The sequence below is a fragment of the Giraffa tippelskirchi genome, chromosome 8 (assembly GCF_054371585.1).
Source record: "Giraffa tippelskirchi isolate mGirTip1 chromosome 8, T2T-mGirTip1v1.2.pri, whole genome shotgun sequence".
Classification (NCBI taxonomy): Eukaryota; Metazoa; Chordata; class Mammalia; order Artiodactyla; family Giraffidae; genus Giraffa; species Giraffa tippelskirchi.
Window position 1 is genome coordinate 113290120 of NC_137282.1, and position 27182 is coordinate 113317301.

At 42.1% G+C, this 27182-nt stretch overlaps 1 protein-coding gene across 1 annotated transcript in view; it reads right to left on the bottom strand.

Annotated features, from left to right (window-relative positions):
• The window catches only part of ATP6V0E1 (ATPase H+ transporting V0 subunit e1), a 29110-nt gene extending 2838 nt beyond the window's left edge, over positions 1-26272 (bottom strand). The window contains exons 1-3 of the mRNA XM_081520518.1: positions 26094-26272; positions 21535-21582; positions 5192-5325 (exon numbers count right to left, since the gene is read on the bottom strand). Of these exons, the coding sequence (XP_081376644.1) occupies positions 5232-5325; positions 21535-21582; positions 26094-26197 (246 nt within the window). The 5' untranslated portion in view covers positions 26198-26272 and the 3' untranslated portion in view covers positions 5192-5231. The remainder of the gene's footprint in view (positions 1-5191; positions 5326-21534; positions 21583-26093) is intronic.
• Between the last annotated feature and the right edge of the window lie 910 nt (positions 26273-27182).

The following is a 27182-nucleotide window of genomic DNA, read 5'->3' on the forward strand; positions in this document are numbered from 1 at the left end:
GTTCACTGAATCGTGTGTTTACTAACTTGCCTTCTGAATTAATGAAGGGTATAGTAAGAGGCAGGAAAAGCTAAGTAAAGCTAATTAGCTTGAGAAGATGAAAACAGTGTGGCTAGAACCAGTAGGTCACTGAGGAAAGTTGTGAAAAGAGAGGCTCCGAGGGTGGTTTGAGGGCAGACGTGGCAGGCTTCAACCGCTAAGTGAGAAAATGGGACAGAATCTGCAGATCAGTCAGTCTTATCTTCTGTGGTGCATGGGACCTTCGGTGACCCTGACAAGCTGTGCTTACAACACGTAACATACAGCATTCCAAACAGCACGTACCCATTAGAATCAGGGACCTCATGATTTACAAAAAAGCCCTGTGGTAGCTCATAGAGAACTACTGAGTTTCTGGGGCAAGCAGTGATATGTTCCAGGAAGTGTTGCATCAGGAAGATAAACAAGGTAGTGGTTTGTAGATACCCCGAATACAGAGGCATCCACTGCAGTAATTCAAAGTTGCAGTGATCAGTTCAGAAATTAGGGTCCCAGAAAGAGAAACAACAGACAGGCAGACAAGTGGTGAAACAGGCTCAAATGGATTCAAGGAAGAGGAAGGAGAAAGAAGCAATCGAATGGGTTCTGACCCTAAGTGACAGGGAAAACTATGACAGGCTTAACCATAAAGCACCTTGCACTATTTAAACTTTTCACAAGTATGGCTTAATTCCAACCCCTCAATAGATCGCGAACCCCTTTAGAGCCCACAGATTCTTCTGAAATCCCCACTCATGGTGGATCACGGTGCTCTCCACCTCGTGACACTCAAGTATTTTTGGAATGCATAAGAAAACAGCTCCCTCAGGGCAGAGGCCTAGTAACCAATACTCTATTCCTCTCTGGTCCAGACTTTGTAACAAAATAGAATGCCTGCCCTTTAGGACTGCAGGAAACCATATAGGCTCATCTAAATATATTACCACGACGTAGTTACCTAACTAACTTATAGAACAGTGGTCTGAAGTCACTCTGAGTAGACTCTACACAAGTATCACATCCCTAAAGCTGCAGGAAAATGCTGTTCAGTCGCTCAATCATGTTTGACTCTGACCTCACGGACTGCAACACGTCAGGCTTCCCTGTCCCTCACCATCTCCCACAGCTTGCTCAAACTTATGTCCACTGAGTCGGTGATGCCATCCAACCATCTCATCCTCTGTTGCCCCCTTCACCTCCTGCCTTTAGTCTTTCTCAGCATCAGGGTCTTTTCCAGTGAGTCGGCTTTTCACATCAGGTGGCCAAAGTATTGGAGCTTCAGCTTCAGCATCAGTTCTTCCAGTGAGTATTCAGGGTTGATTTCCTTTAGGGTGGACTGGTTTGATCTCCTTGCTGTCCAAGGGACTCTCAAGAGTCTTCTCCAACACCACAATTTTTTAGGAAAATAGGACATTGGAAAAACAGCAAACTTGACGTGACAGTTCCAATAAGTATCTCATGGATCGAGGCTCTAGAGGCAGAGCCTCGACTGGCAGGGGGCAGAGATGGACTGAGCATTGTTCTTAGAAGTACTGGGTAAAATTTCCAGCCAATAAACATGATGTGGTAAAACTCAGCCTATCAACATATCAAAGCAAATTATGGCAGTTAAAGTGTTTAAAGTAACAAAGGACTGGCTAGCTGCTTGTAAGTGTCCTCTCTGAGATCAATTCAATTTCATCTGTATAAAATTATTCGATAGCTTCCATGACTGTTCCTCATTTTTCTCCGCTGAATACCGTGCCTGGCTTATGCCTCCTACTGTCCAAATCTGGCCTCTTAAAGAGTCACGTACAGAACTGAATACTTTTCCTTACCAGGTGAGGACAAGTCTAAAACTGGTTTCTGCACTCCTTTATCATCCCCGATTGTAAAAGTTCAAAGTTCTAAAAGGATTTATTTAGCTCATTCTTTGAATTTTCCAGAGAAAAGTGAGGTCCTATCTTAAGGGTTTTGTTTGCTTCAATGTTAGGCAGAGATTAGATCTCCTGATGTGATAATTCCAAATGCCTAGAGTTGTGGTACTATCACAATCACTACCTTAAACATGGAATCAACATGACGTGATGCTCATAACCAGGGCTGCCTGGTGAGCTCTATTTCCTGGCATTCTGCTTTCAAAGGAACAAACTTTAACATAAGGGTTTCAAGCAGTCTTAGTCTGTGCTGTGAACCAGAGTATAAGTGTTAGGAATTCATCCATCGGGTTACAAACATGTGAAACTGAAAAGAATGGGCAAATGAAACAGATCCATGCACACAGTGTTATTGAGGGTGGAAAGGCCCAATTTACTTATGGTAAGAGGTGGAAATGAGGCTCAAAAGAAGGTAAGTGATGGTCTACACTAGAACGAGATCCCACTCTGAGGCCTGAGGTTCTCAGCTTTAAACCCCAATCAATATCTTCATAGTCAGTATAGCTAAGAGGAAGGACAGAAAATAGAACTTGATGGGGAAAAAAAAAAAGGCAGGTTACACACACACACTCTCACATATGAATCAGATTAAAAGAAAATCTATATAAAAGGGAATTAAAACTTCTTTGGGCAGACAAAACTCTAAGAAAAAAAAAGTTGCCTACCTCTCAGAATGGCAAAAATTCAAGCTATAAGGAAACAGGCACTCTCACATATTGTTGGTGGGAATGTAAAAATAGTACAGTCCCAACAGAAGGGAGTGTAGTAAGATCTAGAGGAAGAATTTATACCTTTAACTCAGAGATTCTATTTTGAAGGACTCTAATCCAAAGATTACTGGTAAAAACACAAAAATACAAAATACATGCAGGATGTCACTGTGGCTTTATCATCAATAATAACAAATGACTGGAAATAATCCAAAGGGATATTAATGGCTATATAAAGAACGGAGGAAGATCTCTATACACTGATAGGAGAAGCAACCTCTAGGATATATTTTTCAGTGAAAACAGCAAGGTACAGAACAGCACATGTAATATGACGTCTCCCCTGTAACACTTGGGTATGTCAAGGGAGGATGGACATGCATGCATACATATACATATGTATATACTTATCTCTGCACAATGAAATACTACAAGGACAGAGACTTCTATGAATATATCTTATTTATAATTTTGACTCAGGAAATGTTTTACATATTCCCAAAAAAGTAGCAAATAAAGCAGAAAAAATTACTATAAACTGAACACAAAATAAATCATTTAAATCTAATTGTATATCGAAATGATAACAACCAGAGGAAATAATTACTTCAAGTAACCTCAGAAAATAGCATTGTGTTTTTCAAATAAAGCAGCTAAGAAATTCTACACTGCATTTAATAATCTTATAGTTAGTAGATATATTGGTGTTATTTTTAAAATATTTTGTTTGATGCATGATACAGGGTGCTCAGGGCTGGTGCACCAGGATGACCCGGAGGGATGGGATGGGGAAGGAGGTGGGAAGGGGGTTCAGGATGGGGAACACATGTACACCCATGGTGGATTCATGTCAATGTATGGCAAAACAAATACAATATTGTAAAGTTAAAAAATAAATAAACTAATTTAAAATAAAAAAATAAAATATTTTATATTACTTAATTACTACTTTGATTATCCTATAATATATAGTTTAACATGTCCTAGAAAACACAGGATAATCCTATATATCCTATAACATCTGGATAATCAAAGTCAGTAAGTTAGTCTTCAGGAGCCAAGATTTTCAGCGTATGTGAATGATATTCAAGTATAAAACCAAAGAAGTCAAATAAAAACCCTGTAATGTTACACATGAATTAGAAATACTGACATAAACTTGTGATTTTTTTTTTTCTTTATAAAAATGTATACTTTCTGGCTCTGTCCATGGTAAAGACTTACAAGTAACAACCCACCCTAGCAGAAATGAATGCACCCAGCGATCAGATTATGGTTTTAAAATACCACTTCCACTAGGGGAAAAGGTCAGCTAAGCTTGAGGACTGACTAATGAACCAGGGATCCTTTCAGTCAGAGTTTAGACAGCAACTGGAGGGAAAGCTGACTCCAGGTGAAGAAACACAGAAGAGAGGTCTGGGACACCTTGATGTTGCCAGAAAAAGAACTATCAAAGACTAATAGCACAAGGACACAGAAGCTAGTCCAGACAGGTGCCCATAAGGCCAAAGAAAGAACTGAATCTAAAAAGATAATAAATGTGTAGTTGATTAAAATTGAAAAGGAAAGAATAGGAAACCTCATTGGACTCCCTGGAAGTAACTTGGGCACCAACATCTTACTCTGAAAATTAAAAGAAAAAATTAAATATATATTCTGCTTTTCTTATCTGATCTATATTTCAAGCTTACTAAATAACCCTAGTCAATGAAGAAAAGTTTGTTTTTATAGAAATCTTTCACCTAATCAAAAATGGAAGTAAAAAATTTCCATTTTGCGATTTCTTCTGCAATGCAGGCTAAGATCATCAATGGATAAAAATCACTGGATAACAAAAAAAAAAAAAATCACTGGATAAAGGTTGACAGAGACCTCTTCACCTGGAGGGATCGGAATCCAGCACCTTGGCATCACTAAAGACCAGAGAGCCAAGCACTGTGTGTCTCCTGATATAAGGCAATATGAAGTTCACAGAACCATTTAAGTATGCTTGCCAAAAAAGCTGAACCTGAATCTAGTCAAGCATTTAGCACTAACCTCCATTTAACAAAAGGGAGACAGAGGAACAAATGAAATGACAAGTTTTCTGACTCTTGGCCAGTGAATAAATCTTTCCACTACACCACTCCTCACTTCTCTGATGCTCAGAAGCAAATGAAACCTGCAATTTTAAGACCAATTTTCAAAACTCATCTGACTTTCTCTGCCAAAGCATTCAGACACCCTTCATCTAAAATCTGCCTGCCACTTCAAGTTGCTGAATCTCGAAATACCAAGTATAAATAGTCATGTTCTTGATCTGTGTCCGAAAGACCACATGCAAAAGTAATTCAAGGATATTCTGGGTAAGAATACAATATAAAAGAACCTTGTGGATAAATCCTTTGGTAGAGTGAATGGCCTAAGTTCTAAATCTATTTCTGCTATTCAGCTGTGTTTGCTTTCAGAGCAGCCTGCCCTTGCCAAGTGTTAAAAGGAGGAAAAGTCCAGGCAGACTCTAGCTGACCAACTGACAACACTGATGTGAAAGGTCAAGGGCGTCATCACCTCAATGACTGAGTACCAGGGAGCAGGTAGGTCTTCTTCCTCAAGGCCAATGATACTTGAGGTACCAGATGGTTTCATTTTTCAACTGTGGTCCAAAGAGAGGGTTGAGCTGGGCCAGAATTGCAATCAGCCAACTAAAAAATAATGGGAAAGGAAGCACAACAAAACGTGGTGAGGTCATGCTGCAATAGGACCATTGTAAGTTAGGATGAGGAAAGGGCTTCGGTAGAATTTACATCTATTCTGTTCAGACCAAATTTTCAATACATTTAAAGTTCATAAAACACATCATGTAATGGGGGCATGTCTTATAAAAAAAAAAAAAGGCTTCACAGACCAAATCCTATCTTCATTTTGATACATTATTGACAAACCAATGAAGCTTCATCACAGGATGCCTCTGGTCTCTTCACTCATATTCTTAATTCCCTTTCCAAGGATTCAAGATCTCCTGAATTCACATGATACTGTCACTCAGAGTGTTTTTGCCTAATCTCAGTTTATCAAAATCACAACTTCTGGGTTCAGGAAAAATCAGTTTACTTTATCCATTCTCTAAATGCTAAGACCCACAGCCAATATGACACACCCATATTTTAAAAATCTTTTATTTATTTATTTACTGCCTGCACTGGATCTTCGCTGCTGTGAGTGGGGACTTCTCTCTAGTTGTGGTGTGCAGGCCTCTCACTGCAGTGGCTTCTCAACTTGTGGAGAACAGGCTCGCAGGCACAAGGGCTTCAGTGGTTGCAGCTCACAGGCTTAGCTGCCTCATGACATGTGGGATCTGCCCAGACCAGGGATCGAACCTGTGTCCCCCATATTGGCAGGCGATTCTTAACCACTGGACTACCAGGGAAGTCCAACACACCCATTTTTACTGGTACAGCCAGGGTTAAATTTCAGCCCACCATTTCCCAATTAAGACTGTATCACTTGAGCACCCCTTTGCTCATCACCATCACCACTAAAATGTGTTACGCATCTGTGGGGCCCCAGTGGAGCTGAACCAAATGGACATCTAACTGGCCTTGCTTACTTCAGATCTAAAGTAATAAGGTATTCCTCTGTATCATAGACTCAATTATGGAGGATGTATGATCGTGTTATGTACTTACTTCAGGGTTAGAAGTGAAAAACAGCACATAGTCCCAAACTGACTTTCAAGTTTTCTTCTACCATTCACAAACTTCTGAATAAATGGCTTTCTATCTGATACAGGAACCCACATACCAGTGAAATCTGAGAATCACTGAACTCAGACCAAAGCAAAGAACAAAAAGAAAAGACAGTAAATCATACATCTGATAAGGGGCTAATATCCAAAGTATATAAAGAACTCATACGACTCAACAGAAAGACAGCAAACTAACGTCTGGCCATTCAAACCATTCCATGGTTTACTTCATTAAATAAATATTTAAGGTGGCCTCAGCACACACAAGAAGAAAACGAAATGGCACCACCCTCGCAAAGCTTACAGCATCAGGAAGGAAATATAGTGAGGCGAAGGAGTAGAGAATGAGGGAGGTAGTGCTCCTGTGATGGGGTGCGCAGGAAGGCCTTCCCAAGCAGGTACTGCTACAGGGGAGCCCAGAATGAAGCAGAACACACAGAGCCTTTAATTCCCATTCAAAATACATGAGTTCTTATTTAAATTAGAAATAAATTGCTCTCATTTACAGGGAGGGTGTCTGGTACCCAAGCCCAGACTCTATCTGCTACAGATCCTAGAGGATGGATTTCAGCATCGTAATCTGATATCACTGTCCTCTCTGCCTGGGATACTAGGAATTGCTTTCTAAGGAAAGGAGATAACCTGCTACAGTCGTCTCCTTCTACTATTTTAGGACTTCAAATTGCCCTAGAAGAGAGGAAGTAGCCAAATGCAACCAGGCCGTGGTCTGGTTAGATCTCTTTTCTTCCATTTGCTGTAATTTTTACAACTCTCCCAATCAAAGGATCAATAAGCTGCTGCTGATCCCTGACCATCAGACTGCCGAAGAACCTACACACACCAGCACTAGCAGCTTTACCTACAGAAAAAGAGAAGGCACCAGCCCTCCCCACCCCAACAGAAAGCGGTTCTGTGACAGGAAATGTGACACCTGAGGACGGGGCCAAGATAGCTACCTCAAGCTGACTCACCTTATAAACAAAAAGCTAATTCAGATGAGAGTCTCTGATCTGTCCTTAGAACTACAGTATTTGACACAAACAAAATACGCAGACTTGTAGCTGAGGTTTAACATCTCTCTGAGAAAAAGAAAGAGGAGGGCACACAGGCAGACACACCGAAGAGCTGCGACTACAGTGAACACAAACGACGCAGAGCTGAGAGTCATGGAAAATTCCACACAGACCCAGGACTTTCCCGATCCCAGCAGGCAATGGAAGCAGACAGTACAAACAGTGTCCGTCCTTTCAGGACAGACTGAAATACTGCCCAGTGCCTAGAAATGCTAAATAAAAACATGTCAGAGCCTCGCCTCTGTCTCTTCTCTTTACCAAAAGTGTATAATACTTAATAAAAACAACCATCTCCCAGCACTTTATACGATGAAGGATAGTGATGCCTCTTGATTCTGACGGCATGTTATAAACACCCAGAGAGCTTTAAAAAAAAAAAATCATGTTCTACTTCACAAATGATCTTTCTTTTAATTTTCCCACAACATGGTTAAGGAAACTGAGGAAGAGAGAGATGAGATGATGACTGGCCTGTGGCTGATGCTAATTCAGTGGCAGCAGCTCCTGAACCCATCATCAGGTCGGGATGAATGTTCCTACTACAAAAGTTACCTTCTGAAATACTTTACCTGACAGCAGTTCAGAAGGCATCAATCAGTTTGGCTAAATCTCAACTGTCTGGGAGTTAAGGAAACAAAGAATCCTCTGCTAACTATTGGTGAGGTCCACCACTGAGCCTTTGGTACCTGAGGTAAAAAAGAAATATCCAGAAGCAAGAATGAAGTCCCCTCTGTTTGCTCAGATCAGTATTCAGAAACTTTTTTGAATTTAATTTTACAGACTATTTTTAATGTTTCAAATCAAGCAACACAGCTTACTTAAAACAATCACCACCACAACAAACCAAGAAAGTTCAAGAAAATTCCTTGGGAAACAGCCCAGGTCAGTTCATTTGAAAGTTCATGGTGGAATTTCCCCCTTGTAACCAGCTGAGTTCTGTGCCTGCCCTTCTGGTTACTGCCTGACTTCAGGTATTTCTTTCAAGCTGATAAACACAGTGGAGAACTGGAAGGAAAAAAAAAAAAAATCCACTCTGAATTGATGGAAGTGGGTGGAGAAAGAGCTCATATTCCAATGAATCTATTACTTCGTGTGTCCAAGAAAAGAGAACTAAATGTGCTCTTCATATTTGCCCAAACTGTTCCACATGTCTCCACAACCTGAAGTCCAGCCTAATAACTAACCTTCTGAGCTTATTCAAACTACCGAGGAAGCGACAGTACAGTAACATCTTTCAGAGAACTGTGGCGCTGGAATGGACCAGAGGTCAAGTTCATGTCCCTCATTTTAACAATGAAGAAACTATGTCCTAGGGAGCTTAATACTCCCATGGCGAACAGGGAAAGAGCTGGAAAGGGAACCCAGGACTTCTGAGTCCCATGATACTGGGCTGCTTCCATGGGGCATTACGGATGAAACACATCAGGCAGCTTAGAGTTCCTCTTTTATTCCACAATTCTTTACCAATGCCATGCTACAATGTCGGGCCCGAAGGATGCCAAAAGGCATCTCGGTTGAGGGGCCACGCCCTCCCCTCCTCCCCAGGGTTCACGAGCTTGTGAGAGACAAACCAAGAGTGGTAGCAGAGCCTGCTTTGAAAGAGAGAGAGGAACAGGGTGTTCATCTACAGACACTCCTGGCCATTTATCATGAGCTCAGCTCTTGGTCATTAGAATTCTTCAAGCACAAAATACATCCTGCCCACAGAAAAGGCTATACTGAGCTCGCTTAAAATCCTGCTTTGTTCTTTTGTTCCACGTTCAGATAAGAGAACAGGGAACAGAGGCATGGCTATTTCCTGGTGACGCACAGGTCACGCAGATGGCTGCTCAGCTTCCCTGTCGGAAAAGGGAAGCCCGGCTAGGACTTCTCTTCTGCTGTCCCTGCAGCGAGGGCTGTGACAGGAGTGACCTCCTTCAGTGGGCTCCTTAAGAGGCAGCAGAGAAGTGACTTGCCTTGTCTCTACTGAGATGACTTCTGTCAAACACCCTTAGTATTCAGTATTAGATAGGGTTAGATTCAGTTTTAATTACATCAAAAATTAGTGGATGGTCAGGGAACTAGATGCCACATGCCCGCAACTAAGAGTTCGCAGGCCACAACTAAAGATCCTGTACGTTGCAACTAAGACCCGGTGCAGCCAAAGAAATAAATATTAATAAAAATAAGTGGAGTGACTCTAGGCAACTGAGCTTACAACCCCGAGCCTCACTTTTCCTCTGTGTACAATGAAGATAATAATCCCTGCCCTAAGATGTTAAGAACCAAAGGAATAATATACGAAAGTGCTCCTGTAGTAGCTGACAAATAGATGTTCAGTAAATACTAGTCATTCCTTCTCTTTCTCTGTGAGACAGCTAAAAATGTATTCAAGCCACAGAATGAAATACAACCTATTTTACTCTACAAGGGAGTTTCTCAGGCAGCACTGAGTCATTCTCATCTCCACCTCCTCTCCCACCCCCACCCAGTCTGCAGTAGGCAGAATTCTAAGATGGTGCCCCCAAATTCCCATCCCCTTGCATATACACCCTGTATAAGCAGGGGGTGGTGGGTATGACGGCAGAACCACCGGCATGATTAGATTATACTATAAGATACAGCTGCCTTGACAGGGAAAGACAAACCCTGTGCATCACTTACAGGTGGAATTTAAAAAATAAAACAAACTAGTGAATATAAAACAGAAACAGACTCACAGATACAGAGAACAAAACAGTGGTTACCAGTGGGGAGAGGGAAGAGGGGAGGGGCATTACAAAGGCAGGGAATTAAGAGATACAAACTATTATGTACAAAATTAGCTGCAGGGATGTACTGTACAACACAGGGAATATAGCCAATATTTTATAATAACTATAAATGGAATATAACCTTTAAACATTATGAATCACCATGCTGTAAACCTGAAACATATAATATTATATATCCACTACACTTCAAAAAAAAAAAAATACAGCTGGCTTTAAGAAAGGGAAATTTCCATCAACAGATAAATGGATAAAGAAGATGTGGTACACACACACACACAAATATTATTCAGCCATAAAAAATAATGAAATAATGCCATGTGCAGCAACATGGATGGACCTAGAAATTACACTAAGTTAAGTCAGACAATCACTCATATGTGGAATCTAAAAAATTATACACAGGAACTTATTTGCAAAACAGAAATAAACTCATAAACAGAAAGCAAACTTATGTTACCAAAGGGGAAAGAAGGAGAGGGATAAATTAAGAGCTTAACAGATACACACTATTATATGTAAAACAGATAATCAGCAAGGAACTACTATGAATATATAGCACAGGAAACTATATTCAACATCTTGTAGTAACCTATAATGCAAAATAATCTGAAAAAGAATATAGACATGTAAATATGTATGTGTGTCCATGTATGGCCGAGTCACTTCGCCAGATACCTAACACACTATGAATCAACGATATGCGTGCTCAGTTGTGTCTGACTCTCTGTGACCTCACGAACTACAGTCTGCCAGGGGATTTCCAAGGCAAGAATACTGGACTGGGTTGCCATTTCCTACTCCAGGGGATCTTCCTGACCCAGGGATTGAACCTGCATCTCCTGCATTGGCAGGGGAATTCTTCACCGTTGAGCCACCTGGGAAGCCCATATGTCAATTAAAAAAAGAAAGAAAAGAAAGAGAAATTACTGATGGGCTTGACCTAATCAGGTGAGCTCCTAAAAGAGGTAGGACTCATCCTGCCCAGGGCCATCTGGAGCGCATGTACCACTTAACTAATCCATTGCCAGTCATCCTGTAATGCACCCTGTTATAAGAGCTCTGCAGTAAACAAATGAAGTCCATTTTCTCCTTTAAAGTGAGCATGATGTCAAGCTTTCTCAGCAGAGGGAGCTGGAGGGGCACAGCAGGCAAGGGGTAGAAGCTGGGGGAGTGGGTGTGAGGACGCTTGGCGGAACCTGCACAGGCTCCAGCCCAGAACACGGTCATTCTTCGAGGTAGAGGCGATGCCCGGAAATAACCTTTCTGCAGCCCTCTCAACAAGGAACCAGAGCCCCTGCTTGGACTACGTGCTTCAAGGTCCTCCTGCTCATAGGGTCGCAAGGATTCCCAACACACACCCAGGTCACTGATCTCACGCCCACTCTCCTGCCTGCACTCTGGAGCATGGCCAAGTGTTTGCCCAGCAACTCCAGGCCAACTCCAGCCTGGCCAAACCAATGAACTTCTCCACTATCTGGTGGGCTGAAATATACCTTCTCCAACAAGGTCTGGATCCTTCCCAAGTTGTCTGTGCCCATCCTTGTCCTCCCTGAGCCCTCAGGTACCATATGGAGTTCCCTTCTCCCTTATAGTTACTCTTCTGTCACAGGGTATAGTTACATTAAACTTCCTGTGTTTAATCTACTGTATGGTTTCTTCCTCCTTCCTGAACCCAGACTGCTAGAGGATGAGAAGGATCTGACAGAAAGCAAGATTCTCTCTTGCTAGTTCTGACAACGGAAGGGCAAGGAATGTAGATGGCATCCAGGAGCTGAGGGCAGCCCCCAACTGATACCTAGCCAAGGAGACAGAACTTGATTCTTCCACAGTCATGGGAGTCTGGAAGAGGAGCCCAAGCTCCAGAAGAGAAGGTACAAGCTTACTTTCCACTAGCCTGAAGCCAACTCTATTTCTGCTACGGCCCTTTCACTACTACAGTACAAAATAGGAATATGCCATATTTTTGGCAGCTCTGAATTTGAATTATCTTTCCTTTTTACTTCCATACTTTCTATACTAAGCCTTTCAGTTCAAATTCTCTTATCTGCCAAATTATAAATGAAAAGATTATCTGGTCAGAATAAGATAAACAGACTTTCTCATAGAGTACATAATAATATGCTGGGCCAGGTACCTAGATTTCCTTTCCATATCAACAAGTCAAGACATCCTAATACTTCACATGCATCCATGAGAGAAACGTAAGCAAGCCTCAGACCAAAAAAACTAAGTGAAGGCAAGTACTCAGAGGGAAATAAAGTGACCACAGGTTGCTTCCCATACTTTGAGAGCATATACTAAACCAGCTTAACTTGCACTTCTGTTTTCAGACCTCACAGGGCATGAAAAATGGTTGACAAAGCTCAGGGCCCATTCAAGGTAGAAAGTCTAACAAAAGTTTCACACATACCCCCTAAAAAGCTAAAACCCCCAAAGGATGCTTTCTGTCTTAAGGCAAGGATAAATCAAAGAACACCCTCGAGTGGAATGCTAGGAAAATCAACTGTCTCAGATACCAATACCAACCAGGAGGGAGAAAAACACTGCCCCAGAGAATTAGTCTTCATGAAAGTTTGCCAATTCAAATTCATACTTTGTTGTTTTTTGTTTATTTAATCATTAAGTTGTGTCCAACTCTTTTGTGACCCCCTGGACTGTATAGCCCACTAGGCTCCTCTGTCTATGGGATTCCCCAGGTAACAATACTGGAGCAGTTTGCCATTTCCTTCTTCAGGGGATCTTCCTGACCCAGGGATCGAACCTGCATCTCCAGCACTGGCAGAAGGATTCTTTACTGCTGAGCCACCAAGGAAACCCATGGTTTTAAAAAAGAATATACCAAGAATTTAATTTAATGGCACTCTGGTGATCGCCTTATGCACCTGGTAGAAGCAATGTAAATCCTTTTTGGAGGAGCCCACATTCATACGAGGCCTCAAAGAAGTCATACAAATAAAATTAGAGAAAACAGGGAATTCCCTGGTGGTCTGGTGGTTACAGTCCATGCTTTTTTCACTGCCAAGGGCCCAGGTTCTGGTAAGGGAACTAAGATCTTGCAAGCCACAAGGCGCAGCCAAAAAACAAAAAAACAAATAAAAATCTATAGGGAAAATGAACATATGACAGTCAAATATAACTAAATGCATATGGAAACAAGGCACCATGAGTGAGAGACAGCAAAAAGCAGATTCAAACCTACAAAGACTTCAGATAATGAAACTATCAGATACAGACTATAAATAAACTGTCTGTTATTTTTTAAGAAATAAGATACACTTAAAATATATGCAGGGAAAAAGAAAGGAAGAGGGGAAAGAAAGGGGAAGACAGGAAAGGAAAACAAACTATAATAAAAGCAGCAAAAAGAACTTCTATAGAAATGAAAAACTATAATACTTAAACATAAAAAAAAGTCAGTGGGTAATGTTCTGGTTCTGGTAATAAGTAGCTTATATTGGACTCATTCTACATATAGTAATTATAAACTCTGAACAAAATACAAAGAAAACAACTAATTGATGGTACTAGAGAGTGTCCAAAGCAGGTAGAGTCTGAAGGGATTCAATCCTTGAAAGAAATAAGGAACTTTTATACAGCATTTCCCCAGAGGACATGGTCCAGTCTATGCGAAGCTCAAGCAAAAAACTGCAGTCTTCTTGACTTGAGGTATCAAAAGATAAGTTCAGAGCTGCCAGGGCAGTTGGAAATTAAGAGGGGAAACCTCAAAAAAGATATGTCACAAAGGGCCCAAAGCATGTTTACATTCCCATTAACTCCTTGGCTCATCCCTGAACCATGCATGCAACGCCACGTGCTGGTGGAAAACACCGGAGGGCCGAAAAGGCAGCAGAGCTTCCTGCTGTGTGACAGGGAGAGAGGACTGGGCTCTGATGTTAGAGGGGCGTGAAACACCTCCAACTTTCCACTGAAACCCCAGGAGGGCCACATCTGAATGGAGAACTCACTCTCAGGGCAAAACTGAAACAGATCTGCCTCAGCAAAGTGTAAAACCAACCTTCCACGGGTTTAAGGTGATCAATTAATAATTTAAGTAGAATCCAGAATGTCTATATTCTACAATATCTTCTTATTGCTCAGTGGCTAAGTCATGTCCGACTCTTTGCGACCAGGCTCCCCTGTCCTTCACTATCTCCCAGAGTTTGCTCGGATTCATGTCCATTGAGTCAGTGATGTTATCTAACCATCTCATCCTCTGTTGCTCCCTTCTCCTTTGGCCCTCAATCTTTCCCAGCATCGGGTCTTTCCCAATGATCTATATCTAGCTTTAGTAAATATCTAGCTAGATTCAATATCTAACATTTACTAAAACATACACAGGCAAAAAACCCCCAAGAAATGTAATCAACAGTCAAGGACAAAGGAATCAACAGAAGCTGAGTCCAAAATTATATAGAAGCTGCAGTTAAAAGGTAATGTTTCTCTGACTTCTCTGGCAGTCCAGTGGTTAAGACTCTGGGCTTCCACAGCAGGGAGCACGGGTTCAATCCCTAGTAAGGAAACTTCCCCATGCCAAATGCACATGAGGTGCACCCCTCCAAAAGGTAATGTCTCTAAAGTATAAAGTGAAAGTGAAAGTTGCTCAGTCGTGTCCAACTCTTTGCGACCCCGTGGACTATACAGTCCATAGACTTCCCCAGGCCAGAATACTGGAGTGGGTAGCCTTTCCCTTCTCCAGGGGATCTTCCCAGCCCAGGGATCAAACCCAGGTCTCCCACATTGTGGGTGGATTCTTTACCAGCTGAGCCACCAGGGAAGCCCAAGATTACTGGAGTGGGTAGCCTATCCCTTCTCCAGCAGCTCTTCCTGACCCAGGAATTGAACCCGGGTCTCTTGCATTGCAGGTGGATTCTTTACCAGCTGAGCTACCCGGAAAGCCCAAATGTGGCCTACAAATGGCTGTGTGCTAGAGGGCAAGGAGCTAGAGTTCTATCTGAGGGAAATCAGGGCGCAGAAAGGCAAATAAACGCTCCTCCTTCCTATGCTAGCTCATGTAACAATGGCGTTTATTGTTCTAGAATAAACACAAAATAAAACAGCATTATAAATATGTTTAAAGACTTAGAAGACAAATTGGCTATAAAGAGTGAACAGGTTGGGAATCTCAGAAAGTAAGTTAAAACATTAACAAAGAACCAAATAAAAATTCTAGAACAAAAAAGTTTAATATATGAACTGAAAAATATTTGGATGGGTTTACCATAACGTTGTAGATGATAGAAGAAATAGTGAACCTAATGAAAAATCAACAGAACTTATCCAATCTGAAGAAACAGGAAAAAAATTGAAAAGAAAGTCAAACATAGGTGGAATTGTAGTCTCTGAAGGAGAATGAATAGAGGAAAAAAAAAAAGAATATAGACTGAAATTTTCTCAAATTTGGTGGAAAACAGTTAAGATCCAATAGCTCAGCAAATCCAATCAGAATAAATTCAAACAAAACCACATCTATGCACATCATAGCAGAATTTATGCTGAAAAGCAAAAATAAAGAGAAAATCTTGATAACATTCAGAGCACAAAGAATGCATAAGGAACAATTAGTCAAATTACACCTGAGTTCTCGGCAGAAATAATGGAGGACAGAAGATAATGGAAGAGCACCTTTAAAATTGTCTGAAAGAAAAAAAAATCCTTCAAAAATGAGAATGAGGACTTCCCTGGTGGCCCAGTGGTTAAGAATCCACCTTCCAAAGCAAGGGACATGGGTTTGATCCCTGGTCCAGGAACTAAGATCCCACATCCAGTAACTAGAGAGCCTGCCCAGAGAGAGCCTGCACACCACAACTATTAACCCTGAGCTCCACAACAAGAGAAGCCCCCACAAGGCCACAACTAGAGAAAGTCTACTTGCAATGAAGATCCAGCACAGAAAAAATTTTAAAAATAAAAATAAATACATAAAATAAAGGGGGGGGGATACAAAAGAATAGCTAAATGCCCTTGAAGGAATTAAAACAGAATACTCAGACTACTCAATTAACGCAAAGTAAGGCTTTTATAGCACAGAGGAACACAAATGAGTTGAGCCAAATAGAAAACAATGAACAAAATAATGAACCCAAACCTAGCTATAATCGATACATTATATTACTTACAAGAGAGTTCCAGAAAAACATCTATTTCTGCTTTATTGACTATGCCAAAGCCTTTGACTGTGTGGATCACAATAAACTGTGGAAAACTCTGAAAGAGATGGGAATACCAGACCACCTGACCTGCGTCTTGAGAAACCTGTATGCAGGTCAGGAAGCAACAGTTAGAACTGGACATGGAACAACAGACTGGTTCCAAATAGGAAAAGGAGTACGTCAAGGCTATATATCGTCACCCTGCTTATTTAACTTATATGCAGAGTACATCATGAGAAACGCTGGGCTGGAGGAAGCACAAGCTGGAATCAGGATTGCCAGGAGAAATATCAACAACCTCAGATATGCAGATGACACCACCCTTATGGCAGAAGGTGAAGAGGAACTAAAGAGCCTCTTGATGAAAGTGAAAGAGGAGAGTCAAAAAGTTGGCTTAAAGCTCAACATTCAGAAAACTAAGATCATGGCACCAGGTCCCATCACTTCATGGGAAATGGATGGGGAAACAGTGGAAACAGTGGCAGACTTTATTTTTCTGGGCTCCAAAATCACTGCAGATGGTGTTTGCAGCCATGAAATTAAAAGACGCTTACTCCATGGAAGGAAAGTTATGACCAACCTAGATAGCATATTAAAAAGCAGAGACATGACTTTGCCAACAAAGGTCCGTCTAGTCAAGGCTATGGTTTTTCCAGTAGTCATGTATGGATGTGAGAGTTGGACTGTGGAGAAAGCTGAGCGCTGAAGAATTGATGCTTTTGAACTGTGGTGTTGGAGAAGACTCTTGAGAGTCCCTTGGACTGCAAGAAGATCTAACCAGTCCATCCTAAAGGAGATCAGTCCTGGGTGTTCATTGGAAGGACTGATGTTGAAGCTGAAACTCCAATACTTTGGCCACCTCATGCGAAGAGTTGACTCACTGAAAAAGATCCTGATGCTGGGAAGGATTGGGAGCAGGAGGAGAAGGAGAACACAGAGGACGAGATGGCTGGATGGCATCACCGACTCGATGGACATGAGTTTGGGTAAACTCCGGGAGTTGGTGATGGACAGGGAGGCCTGGCGTGCTCCGGTTCATGGGGTTGCAACGAGTCGACACAACTGAGCGAATTCACTTTCACGCATTAGAGAAGGAAACGGCAACCCATTCCAGTGTTCTTGCCTGGAGAATCCTAGGGACGGGGGAGCCTGGCGGGCTGCCGTTTATAGGGTCGCACAGAGTCGGACATGACTGAAGTGACTTAGCAGCAGCAAAGAGTCGGACACGACTGAGCTACTGAACTGAACTGAACTGATATTACTTACATTAGTTACATTAATTGTATAAGGAATATCCCTTTGCCAAAAGACAAAGACAGTCAGAACAGACGAAATAGTAAACCCAAGCCATATACTGTCTTCAAAAGGGCATGTTCTAAATACAAAGACACAGATATAATGAACACAGGAAAAGTGGTACAATTATTGATATAAATAAGACAAAGTAAAAACTGAGTTAAGGAGTATTACCAAGGATAAAGATATCTGATAATGTTAGAAATGTTAATTCATCAGAAGACATGACAATCATATATATGCATGCTCCTAATAACAGAACTTTAAGACATATGAAACAAACAAGGATCTTTCTTTTAAAGAGAACAGAAAAATCCACAATTATAGCACCCTGGAGCCTGTGCTCCGCAACAAGAGAGGCCACCGCAGTGAGAAGCCCTCGAGCCTCAGTGAAGAGTAGCCCCACCCGCTGCAACCAAGCCCTCGTACAGTAATGAAGACCCAGCACCTTCAAAAATAAATACATAAATAAAGTTATTTTTAAAAATCACTGAAAATAATACATTTTTGTTATTCTTCATTACAAGTTTTCACATATAGCATCATATTAAAAAATTCATCAAACCGTACTACAACATAATCAGGTCAAATATTCCACCTAGCAGAATCAAGGTCTTCTGGTCTCATAGTCAACATTTCTTTTTCTCTATCACTCTGCAGGTTAAGATTTACAATTAGTCAAGTGCTTGCACCTTCATAATATAATACTAAATTTCTAATTTACTCTTAAGATGTGAGTTCTGTGACTCAGGGTAAGCTACAACATAACTCAAACTAACAACTAATCTAAGACCAAGAGAAGGTATAGAATAGTAACTAAAAGGCCTGTATGCTTAAGAAACAAAAATGATCTTGTGCCTCAGAGGGGGAACCATATGTAGAGCATTCAGGTTTTCCTCTGCTGAACTAGTTAACACAAGCTGGTTGTTCTGGCAGAGATCCTGATTTATTCAGATCACAAACAAGGTACACTGCATGGAATCTAACCTTGGACTAGAACAAGCTGGAAAGAGGGAAGAATGCCACAAGCAGAAGGCAATGCAAAAGTCTATGACTATTTCAAAACGTGACTTTGTTTAGGAAATCTAGTTTCTTTGGGCATGTCTCACTATAAATGAGGTATGTTCAAGAAACTATATGTACTAGTGCCAAACAGTAAAGTTTCCTTTGAATTTCAAATTAAATGTATTACAGAATTACACCCCTGTGTGGAATAAGGTATGTAAAATATTTGGAATTTGAATTCCATCTGTAGGTTTCAGGCAGGTATCTTGTCAATAGGATAAATGATCAAGTTTTTTCAAAGAAACAAAAGAAAAAACAATTGCACAGAGGCGTCTCTGGTGGCTCAGTGGTGAAGAATTGCCTGCCCATGCAGGAGAGAGAGGCAATCCCTGGTCCGGGAAGATTTCACACAACGCAGAGCAACTAAGCCCGTGGGCCACAACTACCAAGCCAGTGCTCTAGAGCCCCGGAGCCACAAGTACTGAGCCTGCCTGCCACAGCTCCCGAAGCCCTTGCACCTAGAGCCTGAGCTCCCCAATTAGACAAACCATCGAAACAAGAAGCCCACTTACTGCAACCTGAGAGGAGACTCTGCTCCTCACAACTAGAGAAAAGCCCTCACAGCAACAAGCCCGAGCACAGTCAAAAATAAGTAAAACTGAAAAAAAAAAGAACCTTAAAAAAAATTGCGTAAAGTCTATACCACCCAGCTCATTTCCCCATAAAATGGCCTCCGGAAGCATTTAATGTTGCAACACTGTGTACTAACTACCTTTATTAATACATTGATGACAGTACTGACCCACTGTCAACAGAGCAGCCACCAGCACACTGGGACAAAGGAAAAAATCTAGACAGCAAGAAGTAAGGGCTCAATCAGTTCTTAACTAAGTCACTAAGACTCAAAGTAACATAATTTCCAACCAAGTCCAGTTATTTTATTTTATAGTTGAAAATGAAGACACAAGGCATGAGACTAATTGGAAAGGTCTCCTGACTGTTTTAAGAGAATATCCAGAAACCTAACCAGATTTCAAAGATAGTGGAGGACCAGAAAGTCACAGAATACTTTTGCCTCATCTTTGTTTAATCTCAAGTCATTCCTCTGTACAATAATTTTCTCTCTCTTTTAAGATCCCACCACCAACCTTACTGCTCATGCAGCAGAGATCAAAGGAATGAAAACAAGGCTTTTTCAATCACAGGACCACTCCTTGGCTCCTGGATTGATAAAGAGCCCCCTTGCTGGAATTTCTAGAGGACATTTGATTTGGTAGGACAGGCTGGTATTCAATCATCCCTACTTAGCTGAGGAATTGTTGATGCAAGTACTTCTTCTCATCTACTCTTTAGAGCTAAACACAGCTAGAATAAGAACGCCCTCTATTCACTACCTGTCAGACTTCCGTTCTGGGGAAGTGTGAAATGTTTCACACTTCAGGTCTTTCAGGGAAGACCTGAAAAAGCCTCTCCACCTTTCTAAAAAGAAAAGACTAAAACAAGGCAACTGCACAAAGTCTCATCATCTAAGCTCGCATGTCAAGGCAGTTAAACATCATCCTCAGCCACACTTCTATCGTGCTGTATGATTCAGCTTTAAACACCTCAAGCTGCACTTAAGCAAGTAATCTAATGGCCAGACAGCCAAAATTCATGGTAATCTAACTCTTTGACAGGGGCAGATTTTGATGCATGGCAACAACTAGAATTGGCTCCTACCCACAAATTGCTTTGAAAAACCTCAATGCAAAAGCCCCAGGATATTAGAAATTCAGATTCAGAGCCACAGAGAACCATGGCTTTTCGTCACAGGATTAGAATGCCGCTTCCCACCATATGTGAGCACTAAACAATAGCTGACCATAAGCAATACTTTTCCATACAAGGAAGTCTCAGGAAACTAGCAAGCTCTCTTTTACGAAAAAGAATTGCTGGTTTTAAAACAAGCAATCCCTAAAAGGATAAATTTTATGGTACGCGAAATATATCTCAATTTTAAAAAAAGAGGGACATCCCTGGCAGTTCAGTGGTTAAGACTCCAAGCTCCCAACACAGGGGGCACGGGTTCAGTCCCCGCTCGGTTCAATCCCTGGTCGGGGAACTAAGATCCCACAAGCTACTCAGTGTGGCCGAAAGAATAAATAAATAAATACATTAATAAAATTATAAAAAAAAAAACAAACCCAGAATACTTCAAATGCTGTTTTGCCATGTCTAACAGTATTTCAAAAATATATGTTGAGAAATGACTTCATATATCCTAAAGCTTTCATTCAACAGTTGATACAATCTATTCAAACAGAAGCCAATTATTACCATACTTTGATATAGTGTATAGTGAATTATTTTTAAAAATTACCCTTTCTCTACTTGATTATAATTCCAGTTTAACATCTATTCATGAGATAAACAAAAGTCATAATAAAGAATGGCTTTACTGGCTTCATAACATGATATTTAAGTGAAAAGAATAGGCTCAAATACTTCATGGAAGTAAAATCTAAAGCAGTATGATGACAATTTCCAGCTAATTATGATTGAAATAAGTGCCAAATAAATTACACCATTGCCAGAACTGAGAATCTGTACAATTCTTAGGTAACATACTGAACATAGGAAAACAACTTCTTTCCAATCTTAAGTTACTATTTCTAGATGTTACACCAAGAACAAACCCCAATGAAACAAAAGTATAAAGTTTCATGATAACCATAAAACTTAACTTGGTTAAGTTTCTTGATAACCTTAACTTTACCAAACTTAACTTGATAGCCAAAACTTAATTTGATAACCATGAAACTTAACTTGATAACCACTTACTTAACTTTTAATCACACATATGATAAATACCAGAAATAACTGATTATTATTTTAGAAACAAACTACTTACAAGAGATAGCAGCAAACTGAACAGGTCACCAACATAGTGATGATAACTCTGGGGGGAAAAAAAGTGCAATCATCAGATAACTATGCAAACGTCGTAGGAGGTTTAAGCTCCCTTCCCAGGTGATCAAGCTGGGAAGGACTGCACCCTAGGAAAACGGATCTGATCTGCTGAAACACCAGTGGACATCAGCGTGCCCTGTGGCGCACTCAGCAGAAATCTACATAAGTCATTAACATTTGTATATAAGGGAGTGTGTACTGATGCCATAGTTTAGAGTTCTATTCCAAACCCATCTATAACTGAATACAAAAGGCTGCAGCAGTAGTTAGCTTTGATACCCAAGTAACTGCCCTATCTGGTACTATTCTCTGCAATGAAATGATAATATACTTTTTAGCCTTGATCTCTCCCCATCTCCATTTCTTTCTGAAAAACAGTTAAACCTGGATCTTTGAGCAGCTGAACTCTGACATTTAAAAAAACTGAACTTGTGATATTCTTTTCCCTTTCTCTTTCTAAAGGCTCCCCTTTGAAATCTCCTACTCTCGAAAAGCTCTGCCATTTCCATCCCTCAAATTTGTCATCTTCTTGCTCATACCGCCCCTGCACCTGCAGTCACCAACCGATAAGGATTAGTTCTGTTTTTTGGCTGCTTTGGGTCTTAACTGCAGTATGCAGGATCTAGTTCCCTGACCAGGGATGGAACCTGGGTAGCCGGCATTGGAAACATGCAGTCTTAGCCACTGGACCACCAAGAAAGCCCTTAACACCTTTAAGGCACCCCCATCATCTGTAAGAATGATTTCCAAATATGGCATCTCCATACCCCACAGAATAAGCAAGACTATCTCCTAGAAGGAAGGGAGCAAATATCTCAACTCCTACATGTGATGATGTTTAACTTATCCTTTAGAAATCGTGTGTGTGTGTGTGTGTGTGAAATCCTGTGTGTGTGTGTGTGTGTGTATGCTGCTGCTGCTGCTGCTAAGTCGCTTCAGTCGTGTCCAACTCTGTGCGACCCTATAGATGGCAGCCCACCAGGCTTCCCTGTCCCTGGGATTCTCCAGGCAAGAATACTGGAGTGGGTTGCCATTTCCTTCTCCAGTGCATGAAAGGGAAAAGCGAAAATGAAGTCACTCAGTTGTGTCCGACTCTTAGCGACCCCATGGTCTGTAGTCTACCAGGCTCCTCCGTCCATGGGATTTTCCAGGTAACAGTACTGGAGTGGGGTGCCATTGCCTTCTCCGGGGCTACAGTCCATGGGGTTGCAAAGAGTCGATCCGATCCAACTGAACAACTAACAACACTGACAAAATCTGATCCAAACTGTAATAGGATCTCTCCTCAGGGTGAAAACAGACTTGGGAAGAGGACACAAAAGGAAAAGCAGAAAAACCAGTTAGAGGAGAGCTGCACTAATGGACCAGCCTGGTAGCAGCATGGGTCGTGAGAACTGGTCAGACTCCAGATAGATCCTGAAGGCACATTCTTCAACAAAATATCCACCTTATACATTAAGCTTATAATATAATACATACATAAATAGGCATTAAGGGTTGCACTACCTAATTTTGATAGCTTCATAATAAAAATGTTTGAAGATCTATAAAATCAAGTCCAGCTTCTCACTTGTAATCAGTTCTCTCCATTCATCATTCTCACCCCTCTACTTTCAAACAACATTTCACTCCTGAACCTGGGTGCCCTTAGGGTCCCCAAATACATCAGGTTTGTTTATCCTCCATCCCAAGCTCCTGTTCATCTCCTTCCATTCCCCTGCCCCAACCCAGAATCCCTCCCTCAGTCTTCCTCTTCCCCAAAAGACCATCTCAGAAAATGGAAACAGCTGAGGCCCCTTTGTACTATTCATTTGACATTGGAGAGCAAAAGGTTCCTCATGGGAATTCCCTGCTGGTCAGCGGTGAGGACTCTGAGTGCCCAGTGTGCTGGGGAACTAAGATCTCGCAAGCTGAGAGGTGTGACATGGCAAAAAAAAACATGAAAATATCAGTTTCTGATGTGTTTTTTTTTCTTAGTTATGGTCTGCTTAAGTGTTTAGGGGTAAAGTGTCACAATGACTGCAATGTACCCTCAAATGGTCCAGCAAAATTATGTATGTATGCATGCACACCTGGATTCAGAGACAAAGCAAACATAAAGCAAAGATGAATGTTAACATCTAGGTGAATGTTGAATGTTGAATCTAGGTGGTGTTACACAACACTTGAACTACTCTCTTTTTCTGTATGTTTAACAATGTTATGTCTGAAAAAACGGGAGCTGTGAACCCTTGGCACACGGATACCCCGCGCTCCGTCTCCATCCCCTCCCCCACCTGAAGTTTTTAAAGAATCTCTGGATTCCTAAACAGGAGAGTGGGAAATCATAAAGAATAGGAACGGGGAGGAACCAGCATTCCAGGTACAGACTTCATTGTATTCAGCCCTTTTTCAGGTGCAGAAAAGATGACAGTAAGGGCTTGCTTTAGGTTACACACACAGTCAGAAGACCTTTTTCCCTTGCGCCCCCATTTTCCCCCAGTTTCACAAGGTCCTGAAATCCTCCTAATCACCCAAGTTTCTGCATTTTGACATGTAGGGATCTCAGAGAAGAAAATTTAACAGCAAAAACTCCTTTCTCTCCTTCTCACACAACACCTTTACTTATCTCCTTAATGAAGATGTTTTCAATCCTTCAAATCAGAAATGCTCTCCTGCATTAAAAATTCACCATAGTCCTTGAAGCAATTCAGCTCCTCCGTGTAGTAAAAAAAAAAAAAAATTCTGCAGTCTTTTCAGGAGGTAAAAGAGAACCAATAATAATTTAGTACTAATATTTCCATTTTACAGTGAGGAAATAGGAACATGGAAAAGTTAAATTATCCAAGGTCATAGGGATCATCCAACTGGGAGCAGTGTTTCTCGGTGTAATACAGTAACTCCTAGGAGACACCTTGTGTTTTAAGACCTGTTTGATCCTGCCAAGAGCAGGAAATAACAAGGACTGGGGTGGAGGCTGTGAATTAAATCCAGATAACACATATATTACTAGCAGGTCAAACCTGAATCGTAACACTAGGACTACAAACTGAGTAGCCCATGGACCACAGGAGGCATTTCATTACTCTGGGTGAGAGCAATGGCATCAAGACTCAAGGCTGGGCACAGTGGGCCCCAAATGGGGATCTTCAAGAAAGAAGTGGTCAACACTACCAGCACATTAATAAACGCTTTCTGAGCATGAAGGCTGGAAAGACAGTGGATGACAAAACAGCTGAAGACAGAAACACAACAAAAGAGCACTTTGCTGTTCTCCAACTCTAGTAGGAGAAACAAGTCCAAGGAATTAAATTTGGTTAACACAAATTGTTTTCATAACCTGAGAATTCTCAGGCTGGAAAGATGCCATCCGAGGTGGGGAGCAGAGGGGAGCAGAATGGGTGGACCTAATGCAATCAGATGATAAATTCACCTACAATTTTTACTTTTTAAACAAATTATGATTTATTTGTAAGCTAGATGAAAGGAACGGGTCTAACACAAGTTTATTCCAGAGAGCAAAAGGGGTTCAGGTCACAAACTATTAAGTAGGAGCATTTTCTTTCTTATAATAAAGGCAATATAGATCACTCAACAACCCCTTATTGAATGCCTACTATGCATGCAGAGCACTGTGAAGTCACCAATTAGTTTCAAAAAATAAAACAAGAGATGGTGTTCCCCAAAATCTGTGATTCATAATAAGCTTCACCCCACATGATCTCGCCGCTGAGAAAAAATGACTAAAAGGCAAAGAGGAACCAGAAAGAGGGTTTCCAAAGCTCCTTTGAAGATAAGACTGTTTCATACCAAAACAAAAAAGTTTACTTACAAAACAGATAAAGCTCCATTTAACAAAGAAGTCGGGGGGGGGGGGGGGAGTCTTTCTTAACCATTCTAAGAACTTGTTACACTCATACACAAGTGCGGGAGCGCCCTTCGAAAGCTATGACGCAGGGGTTTCTAAACAATACCTCCTGCTCTTTGGTAATTAATCTCGCTCCAGATCAAGCCCCAACTAGCTCCTGGCGCCCACTAGATGCAAGGCCTGGGCTCAGCGCTGCGGCACAAGCGTGTCCTGTGCAACTGCGACAGCCTGTGAGGCAGAGAGGTCAATTTGTTTTATTTATTTGATCCGTCCCTTTCAAGTTTAGGCAAACGAGGCAGCGGGGCTAAAGGGGCGACAGCCGTCTGGAGACGAGCCCCACTTCTCCTCGAGGAGGGATACATCCATTCCCAACGGCACCCTCCCCACACAGGGACGTGAGGGGAAAAAATTCCCCTAAAGCTTCTTCCCAAGGAGGATCCGCCGGAGGTCACCCTCCTCAGTTCAGGCTGGTAGACACTGAGGCTGCCGCGACAAGGAAGTCGGGGGGCTGCTGGGGAGCGGGGGGCCGAGGCCTGACTGGAGGGCGGGATCACCCGGGCGAGGTCTCCGACCCGGGCCGTCGCCCCTTTCCCCGCGCGCCCCGGCGGGTGAGAACCCGCGCTTCCCTCCCCAGGCAGGCCTGGCGCACTTACCCCCGGTTGGGACCCTTAGGGATGAACCAGGGCACCAGGAAGCCGACGATGCCCCAGAACACGCTCATCACGATGAGAGGGACGGTGAGGCCGGTGTACGCCATGGTTACCGCGGGAAGCGCCAGCCCCGGGCCCGCCGCCGCACTTGGGTCCCACCCGGAAGTGTCAACCCTCGCCGCGGGACCTGCGCGCGCAGAAGCCCGCCTCCCGGGCCCCACGTGACCACGCGGGACTCCGCCCCGCCCTCCCCTGGGAGACCGCAGGGCTCCTGCTCTGTCAGTCACTCTGGAGCCCAGAGCTAGAGACGTGTCATCAGGGGCTCGGCAAAGTTTTCAGATAAGAAGGTGGCCCTTTTAAGAAAAGTGTAGTTACTTACAGCCTTATCTTCTTATGCAACAAGTATGTATAGAGAACTTAATAGTAAGTTTCTGTTCAGAATTCTGTGTGGTAGCCACTGGGTCATGAGCTTTAAGCTTGAGTTTTGTTTTGAACACCTCACGACACCTATGACGCCGTTTAATTATGAGCCCCACTTTGCAGGTGAAGAAACTGAGGCCCAGGAAGGAGGTTAAGGATCTGGCTCAGGGTCACATAGCTACTAAGTAGCAAAGCCAAGATTCAATCTTTGTTGGTGTGATTTTCAAGGCCAGTGCTCTTAACTACGGATCTACTGAATGACGTGGACTGTGCCAGGTTTGGAGGGTTACAGGAATCAGACACACCTACCCACAGGGAGTTCACAGGCTGGTGAAAAGACGGACTTTGAGCAGGCCACTGAATGCAGTGTGAAGGTAGGTTGGACCACTGTTCGTGACTTTTCCACCCCAAGCCAGGCTTGAGCTGAGCCTGGAAAGAGGAGTAGGGATTAGCCAAGGTAGTAAGAAGAAGGTAACAAGGAATTTCTGATGCTTGCCAAGGATTTGCACACATGTTCAGTGTAGGTGGCTCAGATGGTAAAGCGTCTGTCTACAATGCGGGAGACCTGGGTTTGATCCCTGGGTGGGGAAGATCTCCTGGAGAAGGAAATGGCACCCCACTCCAGTATTCTTGCCAGGAAAATCCCATCGACGGAGGAGCCTGGGAGGCTAC